Below are 16,161 nucleotides of genomic sequence, written 5' to 3' on the forward strand. Positions count from 1 at the left end.
AAACAATCATTTGATCAAGTGATGGTCAAAGGGCGGGGACATTGACAAGTATGAAGTAATGACCATTTTAAGGTTGTCATTGCTTTAGCTCATTCAACTAGAACAGTGATCTTTGAATTTTATCTTTTCATGTTACATACAGGAAGCAATATTTGATAAACGTTTTGCACTTTTCAGTGATGCACTCTTTGAGTTTTATAGTTTCATATGCATCTTTATGTAAAAAGCAATTATTGGTTTAAGTTTCAAGTCAGTACATCATGGCAATAAGGAGTTATGCCTATTGATTAATTCTTTAAATTGATCTGTTCATATAAATCTACATGTAAGAAGCTATATTTGACTAAAGTTTCAAGTCAGAACATCATTGCAATCAGGAGTTATGACCATTAAGGTTATTCATTGTTTCAGCTCATTCAACTGGAACCAGTGATGCACTCTTTGAGGTTAATCTTTTCTTATGCATCAATATGTAATAAGCAATAGTTTGAAGTCAGCTCATCATTGAAATAAGGAGTTATGTCTATGAACATTTGTCATTGTTTTAGCTCATTCAACTGAAACCAGTGATAAATTCTTTGAATTTTATCTGTTCATATAAATTTTCATGTACAAAGCAATATTTGATTCAAGATTTACGGAGTTATGACCATTAAAGGTTGTCATTGTTTCAGCTCATTTAACTGGAACTAGTGATGCACTCTTTGAGATTTATCTTTTCATATGAATCTTTATGTAAAAAGCAGTATTTGATTTAAGTTTCAAGTCATTACATCATTGAAATAAGGAGTTATGCATATTCAAGTTTTTCATTGTTTTAGCTCATTCAACTGAAACCAGTGATTAATTCCTTGAGTTTTATCTTTTCATATGAATCTGTAAGAAGCAATGTTTGACTTACGTTTCAAGTCAGTACATCATTGCAATAAGGAGTTATGAACATTTATGTTTATCATTTTTTTCAGCTCATTCAACTGGAACCATGCAGTGACAGAGGGTTTGATTTTTGTTTAAACAAATTATTTCAAAACTTGAGTTTTTTTCTTTTAAATCCAGATGTCAATGTTTGAGCCTGAAAAAACTTTAACATTTTTTTTTTCCAAAAACTTTAAAAAAAAAATTATTCCAAAAACGTCCACATTATTTGAAAACATATGTGAAAATGACTGAAAATGACTGGCAGTTGCGTTTAACAATCTCACTTTGGCTTGTATATACCTAAAACAACTCAACTCAAAGTATAAAACTTAAACCAGGAATCTGGTATTACATAGGCTCTGCAGCTCACCAAAAAGCAGGACAGTTTTTTCAGAACTGAGAAATCACACGAAATCCGAAAATCTACTCCGCAGTAGAAAAAAGAACAAAATACACCTGGCAAAATACACGAATGGTGTTACCGCAAACCAAATATGTATTCATACCTCACCATACAATGCCTCAAATCCCATAAATCACAAGGACATTATTGACATTGCATTCAACAAAGACTCACGAGTCTTCCTGCCTTCAGTAGCCTTTGAGACTGTAAAGATGTAATTTGAATTACAGAGCCACAACAAAATGTTCACCCACAGTACCCATAGGTAGATAGAACGGTAGATCGATCATACTTTATTTTTCACAGTAAGGGAAATTTGGGTGCCATTTATGAAAACTACCAATAGTATACAACTTTGCGAGAAACGGTTCCCGCCTAAATAAATAACATAGTTTTTGAGAAAGGTAAATTTCTAACCCAAAATGATAAAAGACTTCCAGCAGGCCTGAAGCTTTTTATTAAGCATCTGGAAGCACACAAACTTGTGCAACAGGGGTGTTTTTTTCTTTCGTTATTTTCGTGCAACTTCGAGCCCACACTTTCACATTGTTATTTTATGCATAATTTATGTTGGGATACACCAAGTGAGAATACTAGTCTTCGCCAAAGGTGGTCAGCACCTTATTTGCAATGGGGTAAGATCTTTTAAACAAAGTTAAGGTGGCCCCGAAGGACATCGAACGTGAATATTAGAACGGCGTCAATGTCTCTCCAGGGCCACCGTCAATAATACCTGCCAAAGCAAATCTCAATAATAGTAAGGTTTACGGTATTATCAGTAAATGAGTTTGGGGGATATGAAAAGGTTTCAACTCGACGTTTCGGTCAGTATGCTCCGATATCGAACCGTCGAGTTGAAATCTACGTGTTTTTTTTTTCAGAACCACCCTAACTCATTTAGAGATTATCATTACATTGTGTTACCGCAAACCTTATTCCTTAAATTCTTTAAAGTTTTAAATCCTACCAAAGCAAATCTCATCGGATCCATCGTGACAGTCTTGTCGGTTATCGCAAACATAGTCGTGATACACGCCCTCTCCCGGCTCTGATGGATCAGTACAAGCTATCAGAGAACAATATAAGAATGGATTAGCTCTTTAGGCCATGTTTAGCCTGAACTTCTGACGTCACACTTCGAGGCTCGTGAATAACGCCAGAGACCGACCTCCAGCCGGCTTGTACATGCACCTTTGACCTAATTCATTTCACATAGAGATACGCAGTCAAATTCTATGGCGCCGTTAGGAGTGTACTGTTTGGGCATCTATATAAGCTCACTGTGCACGTTTATCCAATGAGATCATTGTATCCAATGGAATCATTGGACCTGAGTAGCAGGTACCTGTCTTTATCCTTGCGGATAAAGACAGGGGCACAGTCTAGGCCATAGTGGGTGCGTTCGTTTAGCTCCCCTGGGTCGACCCCACGGTGCTCACTCGGGTGAGCCCCTGACAATAGCTAAACGAACAATCACCCATCGTTCTCGTAGTGACGTCATGCACCTGGGGCCTGCCCCCAAGTGACTCAACAAGCAGGGCACTTGGGGCCGACCCAGGTGAGCCCCGGAATGACGTCAAAGCTATTCGAACGCACCGGGGTCGACCCAGGGAAGCTAAACGAACGCACCCATTTTTTGACGTCCAAAGCAACACCTTAGTAACACCGCTCTACAGCTACGACTGTTGCAGTCGTAGCCGTAGCCTTAGCCACCAATTCGGATACTGCCTATCTTATAGGTTAGGGTTGCTGTTTGGGTGGTCATTGTCCTATAAGTTATAACAATAGACAGTTCTTAAAAAGCGCATAAGGTTCCTATGCGCTTTAAAGAGAGAAGTACGTATTGTTTAAAAAGACAGAAATGACTGAACTTTACTGAGATAACATTGCTTAACCCGGGTTTAAAATTGATCAGTAGTTTCAGCTTGTTTGACATTGTGAAACTGTTCCAAAGATGCACAGCAGCGCTCCGGAAGGAGTGAGAACCACATATAGAAAGTATTTATGATAACTTATTCATGACATCAACCATGGTTAACTATCGAATTAAAAACAGAGAAGGAAATTTCCCTTTGCGGGTAAACTTACCAAAACATCCTGGGTTGTCGATAGTGTTGCATTTATCTATCAAAGAGGAGAAAGAGGTTATAATATTTAATTTGTGAAAATTTAAGTTAGATATCTTCCGGATAAGAAAAACTCAGCAAACATTTGAAATAAATTGTTTTCTTTTTAAAGGTTACGTTAGCCTTTAGCCTTGTATTTAAAAAATGTCAAGATCTAAGACTTCATATTGCAACGTTCTCAAACTACTCTTTACAACTAAGTTTTCTTGGCCCATGATTTTACAACAATGCTGTGTCAGGTATAGCTTGACGTCACACGTCAAAGCTCGTGAATAACGACAGAGTTTTGCCTCAAGCATAGGTCAATCCCCGTCCATAATCACCTTTCACCTACATTCATTTCACATGGAGTCAAGGCTCCGTCACATAGGCCTCAATATCGAGAACGAAAACGCGAACGTTAAAAAGACGCCCTCGCTTGGTTGAATAAGCGTGGGCGTATTCTGTGTGGAGCAATTCAACCAATAGAATGCGTTATCTTTACGTCGTTATCGTTTTCGTTATCGCTGCAGTGTAACCGGCCTTTACGCAGTATGGGAAATCCTACATTCATTACAACATTAAATGCAATTATAAATAGGCCTACATGTACTTGTACATAATACACCCGCACACGACTGAAAGTAAGCTTTCAATATTTGTGTTTTGATTGGTCCAAGGTAAAGTTTGTCCGCTGCACCCACATCACCCTGAACCAATCAAAACACAGATATAGAAAGCTTTTGTCACTGCACGTTTATCCAATGAAATCACTGGTTCTAAAAAAAAATACATGTCTTTATCCGCATGAATAAAGACAATCTTCTGTCTATCTCTCGGCCGGTGTCCCAGGGAAGTATGTCTGCCGGATATTCGGTTCCCCATATGGGAAATTAACATGGGCTGTAGGAGGAAGATTCGGAGTTCTAAGAGGGCACTATCAGAAGAAATGTGTACAGCTTGCCCTATTGGGGGGGGGGGGGGGAGGTAGGGCACCGAATCTCCGGGGTAGGGGAGGTGGGACACATAGAATCTCGTGCCACACCAGGTTTTCACTTTATGACATACGATACTCACGTTCGCATCTTTCATCGGAACCATCGTGGCAATCTTCAAAATTGTCGCAGGTAAACTGTCTTAAAACCCCCTCTCCCCATGACGCGGGGTTCTGGCAGGCTGAAAAGAGGCAATCATTATTTTATTATCAAAATTGTATTTCAAGCAAATTATAAAACATGCAATAGCATGTAAAGACACTAGACACGTTTGGTAATATTGTCAAAGATTCAGTATGCTATCACTTGGTGTATCTCAACATTTGCAAAATTTGGGCTCATGAATAAGTCATCGAGGTTGCAAGAAAATAATGAAAGAAAAAACACCCTTGTTGTACAAAGTGTCGTCTGGTTTTCAGATGCTTGAATTAAAGACTTTAGGTTAGAAAGCTTTTTCACAGTCAACAATTTTAGCGATGAGTTACCTCTTTTTCAAAAACTACGTTACTCCTCAAAGCTCTCTATTCATCAGAATGTTTTATACTTGCTTTTTACCAAGTAAGTTTTTATGCCGATTTGTGAGTAATTACCAAGAGTGTTCAGTACCTTGAAAAAAAATAAAACAAAGAATACAAATCAGTTATATAAATAACAGCTCAATCTATTAAAGGCAGTGGACACAATTGATAATTACTCAAAATAATTGTTAGCATAAAACCTTACTTGGTAACGAGTAATGGAGAGAGGTTGATAGTATAAAACATTGTGAGACACGGCTCCCTCTGAAGTAACTTAGTTTTCGAGAAAGAAGTAATTTTACACGAATTTGATTTCGAGACCTCATATTTTGAATTTGAGGTCTCGAAATCAAGCATCTGAAAGCACACAACTTCGTGTGACAAGGAGTTCAACGACCGATTGAGCTCAAATTTTCACTGGTGGTATTTTATGCAGAGATACACCAAGTGAGAAGACGGATCTTTGACAGTTCCCAATAGTGTCTAGTGTCTTTAAACAAACCAGTTAAAAAAGGTTGAGAGGTTGAACCTACCGAAACATTCATCTGAGTTTGATGTTGTCGCAGTACATGATCCTGTAACGTTCAAAATAAGAAAATATTGTCACATTTTCAGAAAACAAAACAAAAACAACAACATAAAACACAGCCACTTTGAATTTATATCTTCCCATACGACAAGGTTCAAATTAAAATAATTGATTCTTGACTGAGTTGAAGATACCTGATTTAGGGTGTCATGGTCCAGTGTCAGGTTCTGGTGGTTAAGTCGTCGGAGTGTGGGTTCGAATCCCGGTCATGGCGCTTGTGTCCTACATTTTATGTATGAAAAACCCACTAGCGCCATACCCTTTACTGGGTGTCGTGGCCGAGCGGATAAGAACATCAAACTCAAGCTCTGGTGTTTCTGTTCACCAGAGTGTGGGTTCGAATCCCGGTCGTGACACTTGTGTCCCTGAGAAAGACACTTTACTATAATTGCTTCTCTCCACCCAGGGGTGAATGGGTACCTGTGAGGACAGAGATGGTTCTTTTGATTGATTTAGCTTAGTGCGCTACATATTTGTCGGCATAGGCTGTATATATATTCCCCATCAGGGATCTGAGATGCTTTAAGGAATGAAATGGCCCAGTGATCAGGGAAGCGCTTTGAGACATGGTGTAGAAAGCGCAATATAAAAACCCAACATTTTTATTTTTATTTTACGGCAGCTAATGGGTTGTACACTCCCCAGGGAGATGAGAGATTAAAGCCATTGGACACTTTCGGAACAGAAAAACCCCCAAAAGTTCACAGATTTACAAATAACCTACAAGGTTTACAGAAGGTAATGGTGAAAGACTTCTCTTGAAGTATTATTTCATGAAATGGTTTACTTTTTTAGAAAACATTAAAACAATTATCAATTCTCGATATCGAGAATAAATTACGGATTTACTATAACACGTGTCATGACACGGCGAAACATGCGTAAACAAGGGTGGGTTTTCCCGTTATTTTTTCCCGACTCGGATGACCGATTGAGCCTTAATTTTCACAGGTTTGTTATTTTATATAGAATATGTGATACACGAAGTGTGGGCCCTTTGGAAAACACTGTTTACCGAAAGTGTCCAATGGCTTTTAAAGGAATGTTATTGGCCCAATGACCAGGGCACTAATGTAAAGCGCATTGAGACGTCATTGTGAAATGAGCAATAATAAGAGTTATTATTTACACTACTATTATTATTTGTATAAAGTAAACTTACTTGGTTCTTCATCTGATTCATCCTCACAGTCAGCGATCCAATCTCCAACGTAATAAGTGGGGGCACCCTCGCCATCGTATGCCTGGTTAGTACAGCCTATTGTGCAAAGGAATAAACACAACATTTTCACCTTCCTAGGGCCTATACAATCAGGTAAACATGGGGTTTGGAGGTTGGGTCAATTATAGGCCTATACAGCATATTATGTTCTCTCCTTAGTATGAGAGGCAGTATAGGCCTATTATAAATACAGCATTGAGTCTCCAGAGTGATTTTCTAGCGTTTCCCATTTCCAGTTGTAAATATACCTCAGGGTTATGAGGTCCATTTTTAATGCCGTTCTTGACTTGCCTATATTGTTGTCTTATTAACCACCAGCTACATTTTTTACGAGGCTTTTTGCGCAGCTTGTAGGCCTATATAGTATTATTATTATTATTATTATTATTTTTTGTTTTACTTAATTATTGTAGTTTTGTACAAACACGTCATACTACTTTTTGTAGGACAAAAAACACAATGTCCACAGACTTACACTTAAGTTTAATGTAAATCTTTGGACATCGTGTTTTGTGTTACAAAAAGTATACCCAAATCCTTTAAGTCTTTTTTGGTGCATTTTTTTAGATAATAATAATACATGATCTTATTGAGTTGAATTGACAAAAAGTATACACCCCCAGTCTGATCCTGAGCATTCGAAAATGAAATCAAGAAGATTCCAATAGGTCAACAGAGCTCCAAATCGCAGTCATAATTCATGCTTAAAGCAAAACACAATGTCCACAGATTTACATTACACAGTTTTGAAGATAAACAAATAATTTTCGTCTCATTTTTAGCATGTAAAAACGTATTAACCAGTTATGCTATGTTTATGGTATAATGCCATAACTGGTTAAGGGGATTTTACATGCTAAAATAATTTTCGTCTCACTTGAGACGAAAATTATTTTGTGACTTGTTTTACCCATTACTTAAAAACTACATAACCCCAGTTAGTAATTTTTGAAGGGAAGCTTCCACTACCCAACCTTGCTCAAGGCAGTGAAATTATTCACTCCGAAAAGACGCCGCTGTAAACCCGCCCCTATACACTGTGCTTACTGTGTGAGTGGCTTCCGTGTCCTCCACCCTGCGTAAATCCCCGTCCATAATCACCTTTCATCTACATTCATTTCGCATGGAGATTCGCAGTCAAATGCTACGTCCATAACACCATGACATTCAAGACACTGTACATAGTTAGGACACAGAATTTGATCCGAGGTTTGTTATTGAATGTTAGCTGCATCCACGTCACCTCCGACCGATCAAAACACATGAAAAGCTTACCTCACTGCACGTTTCTCCAATGAAATCATTGTATCCAATGAAATCACTTAACTGGTTCTGTGACAATTAACAAGCATCATTGCAGGGGACCAATCTACATGGTCTATATGGGCCACTGGTGGTTCGGCTTATCGGGGGGAAGGGGGGGGGGGCTGTGCGTATAGGAAAGTGATGTACATCAGTTACTTTCTTGAATATACACAACATGAACTTACAGCATGTTCCCTTCATTGCATCTGACCATGGAGGTAGAATTAGACCTCCATGATCTGACGAAGTAGTTGTAGTTGCGATAACGTAATCGTCCTCCCGACGGCCAGAGACTCCGGCCGTTTAGGGAGGGTTACTAGGTAGTTGTTGCCACAAAAGCTCATTCACGTTGTATTTTTATGTTAACCAGTTAGTCTTTGAGTTTTGCAACTACAAGTTGTTTGAACAAAGTTGTACTTACGGAAACATGAAGAAGAAGTCCTTGAATCGCAGTAAGAATCATCTGAAGTTAAAATAATACCAAAATTAATGGAAAGTTCACACAACAAACCTACACTTAAGACAAAAATACCCTAGCAGCGCCCTCTTTTGAAAAAGAAAAGAAAAAGTGGAGCCGTAAGTAGTTTCCAACGTTTCCACTGGCCATTGGCATGATCACTACAACACAGATTTTGATACATCAAATAAACACTTAAACTTCAGTTAAGAAAAAGTAATAATTTAGGTCGCATAAAATTGAAACCCTGTGCAATTTTGTACCAAAGTTAGTTTCTGTGGATAAATCGTAATCGGCAACTCAACGCTGGTCTGATTATAGTATTGGTCCAAGGCGTCACTATCTCATACTTGTAACGTAACGTAACGTAACTAACGTAACGTAACGTGGCGTGGCGTGACGTGACGTATCGTAACGTAACGTAACGCAACGTTGTTATAATCCGACAGAGGGCGCGCTTTTCTTCTTGATTTCATTACGCAAAGCTACCAAGACTAGTCTAAATGAAGAAATTCCAAGGTGTAATTAATTACATGATTTAGCCGCAGGTTTTCTATGGGACACGGATCTTCCCCCGGTAGTAGCAGTCCTTCCAGCTTGTTCACTCTGTTTTTTAGGTGGTGGTCTTACAGAGCTTGACCGATCCTAGGAATCGAAACACAATCATGAAAATGGGGAGTTAAATTCAATTCAATTCAATTAAATTCAATTAAGATTTTCACTAACACATTTCATCAATAACGATCTACATTGTAATGCATTATCAAATACCGAATAAGAATAAACTCACGGGAAAGCGCGTGGAGAAGGCCCCAAATAAGCCAGGTAGCTTGGTAGCGGCTTGCCTTGCTTTACAATCAAAATACATTGACTAAAATGTACATGCTTATAGGCTAGGACAATACAGAGAGAGAGACAGACGAATAAACTACTGGAGAAAACGACAATGACAAAGTATGCAAAAACTTAAAGGAAAAGAACGGTATATAGGCTCACATAGAAATCATGTACGATTTCAGGAAGAAAGGTATATAGCATAATCACAGCTTAGCACTCAGCATGCAAAAATACGTCGTACCTTTCATCTCATGATGTTGAAATTGCACTGGAGCTCGCAATACTTTGCTGAGCAACAATTTCTTTAGAAAACAAAATGGGTGCGTTCGATTAGTTTCCCCGGGTCGACCCCGGTGTGCTCATCCGGGTGGCGTAAGTGTTACCATGTGTGTAAGTCTGTTGACCCTAGTGGGCGGCGCTAATCTATATGAAGCCCCATTAGTGCCACTTGACAAGTGCATGTTTCACTGTATTTCACAGCACCGCCACTTATATCTTGCGGCCGCCACTTATTATCTTGCGGCCGCCGCTTAGTATCTTGCGGCTGCCACTTATTATCTTGCGTCCGCAACTTATTATCTTGCGGCCGCCACTTAGTATCTCGCGGCCGCCACTTATTCTCTTGCGGCCGCCACTTATTATCTTGCGGCCGCCACTTATTATCTTGCGGCCGCCACTTAGTATTTCGAATTTCGAATGCAGCCATCTGTATCCTTGGTGATTTCCTTGGTCTGTTTGAGTTTTAACAATAAACATGGCAACATCTAACAAGTCAGATTTTGTGTTTTCTTCTGAACAGTCCAAGCTTTCTCAGTCCAAGCTGTCCATATATGTGTACACGAAGCGCGGATTGGGTATCTTTTCTTTCTAGGACGAACGTGTGCAGATAATCTTCACGTTTGTATACTGGGAAAAAAATCTGCGCACGGTCGGGGGACAATCGGCATATCGCGGCATTAGCGGTAAAAGAGCGGTAGTTCAGAAAATTCACACTCAAAATTCACTTGATTTTTACTCAAAATCTGTGATACCTATTTGAACGATTCCAAGTGTAGTGCTATCTGCAACTTCTGAAGCATTAGATCGGTAAGTTTCATGATGCAGAACGTTGCAGATGGTTTTTCAAGGAAGCGAAAGGTTTTGATATCAGTGGTGCTGGGGCCAAGGATACAGAATGGATTGCACCGATTTATGGGGCTATGCTCGGCGTTGTTGTTACGTCTTCTTCTTGACTTTTGTCGGAGTGAGTTTACCCCCATCAGCTCATAGTCACGTCGGTAAGGAACTAATTTACCACCCCTGGAGTTGATCGTTTTAGAGCCAGTGTATGTGATCCTCGCTGTATCTTCTGTTGCTGTGATTCTCGCCTGTATTTCATCCCGGTGGGCGTATTACCCCGTAAGAAACTTATTTTGCATAAGATCTAATTTAAATGTACACCTGTATTACTCAATCATTGTACATAGCTTAAACCAAATCGGTAACTGAAGTGGTCGATAGTTTGATCATTTTAATGATCATCACTTTGATTCTGTGTTCTTTCCATCAGTGTCACCTTGTTTGATTTCTTTGTTGCATCTGAAAAATTCAGGCTTTTTGAGTGATTATATTTATGGAAGTTATAGTCAAAAAGTGTGTACACATCTGTTAAAGTATACTCAAAGGCACTGATACGTGTTGGTAATTACTTAAAATATATTAACATAAAACACTTACAAACGATCAACGGAGAGCTGTTGATAATAAAACATTACATTGGTAATTTCTCACGAAAATATTTGAATATGAAAAAGACTTCAGGCCTGAGGTTTTTCCTCAGGCGTCTGAAAGCACACAATTTTGTGCAACAAGGTTTGTCTTCTTCTTTCCCCAAGTGATGGGTATACCAAGTGAGAACACTGGTCTTCGACAATATTATTACCAAACGTTTCTAGCCACAGTTTAAAAACTTACTGTATACAAAGAGTCTGTTCAGTTAACGGAACATTGCAGAGTTGGTATGCAATTTTTGTGTGAAGATCACAGATTTACATAAAACTTACACGGTTTAATCATGTGATAGTAAAAAAAACATCCCTTAAAAATATTTCTGTATGAAATGAAATGTCATATTTGATGTGAAATAATTTCGCGTTTGGATTTTACCGCTCAGTGAGCGTTTTATTAATTTTTTTTGCATCGATGTCGTGCAAATTAATGTGTAATCAGTTTTCCACTATTTTCTCGTGACCCATGTGCCCGATCAATCTCAAACTCATTCAGGTTTGCCAATTTATATCAATGAGGTGGATTACATAAAGTGCTTACAATGGCAGCGACTGTTTTTTAAATGTTCCTTTAATCCAAGACTTAAGGGAAACCGTCTATAGAAGCTGTATGTTAAAGGTATTCTACAGGATTACTGGAGTTGAAGAAATAGTCGCAGACAGTGCTCATGTGTTTATGTGATCAACCATTAATTATACATGAAACAACAAACCAGTGAAATTTTGAGCTAAATCTTTTGTGAGTCAGGAGAAAGTAGTGAAAACCATGCACAATTTCAGTACGTCATCCACAATGTCTTAAAGGCAGTGGACACTTGGTAATTGTCAAAGTCACAGTTGGTGTATCTCAACATATGCATAAAATGACAAACCTGTGAAAATTTGAGCTCAATCGGTCATCGAACTTTGTATACTTGTCATGTAGATTATGTTATTTAGAGAACTGTCTTTCTATATTATTTTACTACCGCTGAGAAGATTTTTTTCAGACTTCGGAAGACTGCTAAGTTCTGAAAAAAGGTTATGTTTTAAAGCCATTGGACACTTTCGGTAAACAGTATTGTCCTAAGGCCCACACTTCGTGTATCACAAGTTATATATAAAATAACAAACCTGTGAAAATTTAGGCTCAATCAGTCATCGGAGTCGGGAGAAAATAACGGGAAAACTTACTCTTGTTTCCGCGCGTTTTGCCGTGTCATGACATGTGTTTAAAATAAATCCGTAATTCTCGATATCGAGAATTGATAATTGTTTTAATGTTTTCTCAAAAAGGAGAAGCATTTCATGGAATAATATTTCAAGAGAAGTCTTTCACCATTACCTTCTGTAAACCCTGTTAGTTATTTGTAAATCTGTGAACGTTTATATATTTTTTTCTGTTCCGAAAGTGTATAATGGCTTTTAAGCCATTATACACTTTTGGTACAGAAAAAAAAATTACTTACAGGGTTTACAGAAGGTAATGGTAAAAGACTTCTCTTGAAATACTATTCCATGAAATGCTTTACTTTTTGAGAAAACACTAAAACATATCAATTCCCGACAGCGAGAATTACGGATTTTTTTAAAACACATGTCATGACACGGCGAAACGCGCGGAAACAAGAGTGGGTTTTCCCGTTATTTTCTCCCGACTCCGATGACCGATTGAGTCTAAATTTTCACAGGTTTGGTACTTTATATATAACTTGTGATACACGAAGTGTGGGCCTTGGACACTACTGTTTACCGAAAGTGTCAAATGGCTTTAAGTGCTACCTGGGCGGAAAGTAGAAAATCGGCCGGTGTGGTGGTTTCAACTTTCCGCTGTGTTCAGTTTTCCGAATGACCAAATACGGTAGCATTACGTCATGCGATGCCTGCGCACAGCAAGCGAAAGTAGTCCATTTTTAGTGCCGTATTGAGTCATCCGTTACCCTCCGGTAGCTGTCATGGCGGCGTCCACGAGTCGAGTACAACTAGCGGCAAACGCGTGGATCGTATGAGTTGTTTTTTATGCAAGCAGAGTGTGACCTGCCTGAAGTTGTACCCATGAATGCATGTAAAGATGGGGCAAGAGATTATGTGACTACACAGAAAAGAATCGTAACATAAACAATGTGGGGTCATTGCTGAAAGAACTACAGTACTCGCCAGGGTACTCGCGGAGGTATCTGACAAGTCACCCGGAAAACTGAACACGCCGGAAAGCTAAAACCGTTCGAACAACGTGCTAATATGACCGACTACGTCACCCGGAAAACTGAACACGGCGGAAGACTGAAACCACCACACCGGGACTATTTTAGCTTATAGTGGTTTGTTATTAACTTCACGTCAGCGGACTGAGTTCTTGGTCTGAACGTTTCGACTAGGTTGCTCAAGTCATCGTCAGGAGACTGACACACCGCAAACCAAAATAATATAGTATTGATACCTCACCACGCAATGTATCAAATCCCAACTACATGTACATGTAGTTAGTTTCGGCACGTTTCGCCGTGTCAAGACATGACGTGTTTAAAATAAATCCGTAATTCTCGCTATCGAGAATGTTTTCTCAAAAAGTAAAGTATTTCATGGAACAAGATTTCAAGAGAAGACTTTCAACATTACCTTCTGTAAACCCTGTAAATTATTTGTAAATCTTTGAACTTTTTTTTTCTGTACCGAAAGTGCCTAATGGCTTTAACTGGAAAACACCTTGCGAAAAAAGAATCACTTTGGCGTCACATAATTACCCTTCCTGGCTGGGATTGGCGTTTCCGATACACTGCTTTCTGTTCCTCCCCATAAACACAGATCGCCACGGCAACCAAACATACCAGTGTAATAACCCTCATCTCTCCCGCTCAGATTGCGCACCGGGTAGAATCAGTCTTTAAGAACACAATTTTGCATCCAACGGAACAATCAGGATTTCCGGTTTCAAAGTCCGGACTGAGAGCTATCGCAAAACAACATCTGCTTTTGTAGACCACATTCGAGGCCTAATAATCAAAGTTAATTAATATAGGATATTTAACGCTTGTTTGGGCTCTTTGTAGTTGATTGTTTTATTGTCTGCCTTGGTGCTTTGTTTTCATCCATTGTTCTGTATCTAGATCGACCTTAATGGACCCATATCCCTTTGCACGTTCTTCGACAATATTATGAACGTTAGGCAGGATTTCAAGTCTAATAATATTGTGTGCATTATAAACTAATAAGTGTAGGCCCTACTTTTGAAGGCATCGGGGAACACTATTGGTAGTTACTAAAAATAATTGTAAGCATAAAACTTACTTGATAACGAGCAATGGAGAGATGTTGATAAGAATCGGCTCCCTCAGATGTAACGTATTTATTTTAGAAAGAGGTAATTTCTCACTAAAAAATAAAAGAATTCAGAATTTGGCGATGTCTCCTCAAACGTTGAAGCACAGAACCCTGACCCTCAGGTCGTGATAACTTGTCACATACGCAATCTAGTAATTGCTTGAAATTTAATAAAACAAAAACATATTTCAAGGTAATGATTTGTCGGATGCATCCATGAAAACACCAAAATAAAGGCAATTGTTTTTAGTTCCAATCGAATTTATTGGGGCACAATAAACAATGGAATACAAACAATATTAAATGACGCAATAAGTAAATATTTGGCCTAGTTTATTTCCGATATAAATTAAATGTATCAAGGTTCGCAGAGCAAGATTTATTTTCGTGCCTTCCTAATTAGCCTTCTCTCTAAATACCTTATGCACATGACGTCATTTCAGTAGGGCGCCCTCACCTAGAGGTCAAAGGAGGTTGTTCATTGGCCAATACTGTGCGTCGCGCGTACAAATCTGTGCGTATCGATTGTTTCGTCACAGTTTTTCCTCTAAGATGGCGGCTGGATGACGTCAATGCATAAGGTCTATTGTAGTTTTGTCAAATTTCACATGTGAACATGTGAACATGTGAACATGTGAGTCAAGTCTGATATTGCGAGTGGGTGGCATGCGTGTAATATAATTGCCACCGGGATACAGTTAGGGGTGCACCAGACTAAAACTCCCTTCGTAACCAATGCTAATGCTAATTCTCAAAAACTACTTTAAAGCCTCTTGAAAACCAATCAGATATAATTTCAGGAAACGTTTTCGTCCCCTCCTCCCATACGCTGAGTAAACAACGGCTGCAGTTTTGTCATATCGTGGGGCGGATAGTGCTTTCCTTACAGGTTGCGTTCGATTAGCTTCCCTGGGTCTACCCCGCGGTGCTCACTCGGGTGAGCCTCTAATAATAAGAGCTAAACGAACGATCACTCACCGCTCTCGTAGTGACGTCATGCATCTGGGGCCAGCCCCAAAGTGACCCACTCCACAAGCATGGCACTGGGGGCTGACCCGGGTGGGCCCCGGGAATGACGTCAAAGCTATTCGAACGCACCGGGGGCGGACCGGGTCGACCCAAGGAAGCTAAACGAACGCACACATAATATGCAATTTTTTTATATAATTAAAATTGCTAAAACATAGGATTCGAACTGCCTCTAGCTACTGGGCGATCTCGGGATCTAGTTGGTAAGACACTGCTCTAGAATTGCAAAGGTCGTGGGTTCGAATCCCACCCGATGACTGTGATTTTTTCCCCAACAAAACTCGGGAAAGTACGCATACAGTGCGATCACACATCGGTTTATTAGGGTAAACCAAATTAAAGATGCTATGTCATATTTTTGGCCGATTTGACCCAACAATTTTTGATATAAAATTCAATAGGTATTTTGATTGGGGTCGAGAAAGTTACAAGCTTTCATTGAGCCATTGCTCGAAAAAGTCCGCCAATTATTAGTAGCAGTGAAATAAAGTGCTCACCATTAGTTTTTGTCGGGATCCCGACAATATATCACGTGACCAACTCTAATGTGTTTTGTAAGAAACGTTTTAAATTTTTGTCATGGTTCCCGACCATTAAAAGTAAAAGTTAAACTTTTGTTCGTTAGAGCGGGTGATACTCTTAGAAATACCATTCACTCAATTTTTGTTGTTGTTAATGTTTGGGGCCAAAAATCTGACATAGCATCTTTAATATTCT

The 16,161-nt window shown here is 39.1% G+C and overlaps 1 protein-coding gene across 1 annotated transcript in view; it reads right to left on the reverse strand.

Moving 5' to 3' along the window:
* Positions 1 to 14,044, reverse strand: part of LOC117290912 (atrial natriuretic peptide-converting enzyme-like) — a 29,035-nt gene extending 14,991 nt beyond the window's left edge. The window contains exons 1-8 of the mRNA XM_033772484.1: positions 13,839 to 14,044; positions 9,046 to 9,157; positions 8,477 to 8,518; positions 6,691 to 6,786; positions 5,473 to 5,514; positions 4,504 to 4,602; positions 3,410 to 3,445; positions 2,289 to 2,387 (exon numbers count right to left, since the gene is read on the reverse strand). Of these exons, the coding sequence (XP_033628375.1) occupies positions 2,289 to 2,387; positions 3,410 to 3,445; positions 4,504 to 4,602; positions 5,473 to 5,514; positions 6,691 to 6,786; positions 8,477 to 8,518; positions 9,046 to 9,157; positions 13,839 to 13,940 (628 nt within the window). The 5' untranslated portion in view covers positions 13,941 to 14,044. The remainder of the gene's footprint in view (positions 1 to 2,288; positions 2,388 to 3,409; positions 3,446 to 4,503; positions 4,603 to 5,472; positions 5,515 to 6,690; positions 6,787 to 8,476; positions 8,519 to 9,045; positions 9,158 to 13,838) is intronic.
* Between the last annotated feature and the right edge of the window lie 2,117 nt (positions 14,045 to 16,161).

The sequence above is a fragment of the Asterias rubens genome, chromosome 5 (genome assembly GCF_902459465.1).
Source record: "Asterias rubens chromosome 5, eAstRub1.3, whole genome shotgun sequence".
Lineage (NCBI taxonomy): Eukaryota > Metazoa > Echinodermata > Asteroidea > Forcipulatida > Asteriidae > Asterias > Asterias rubens.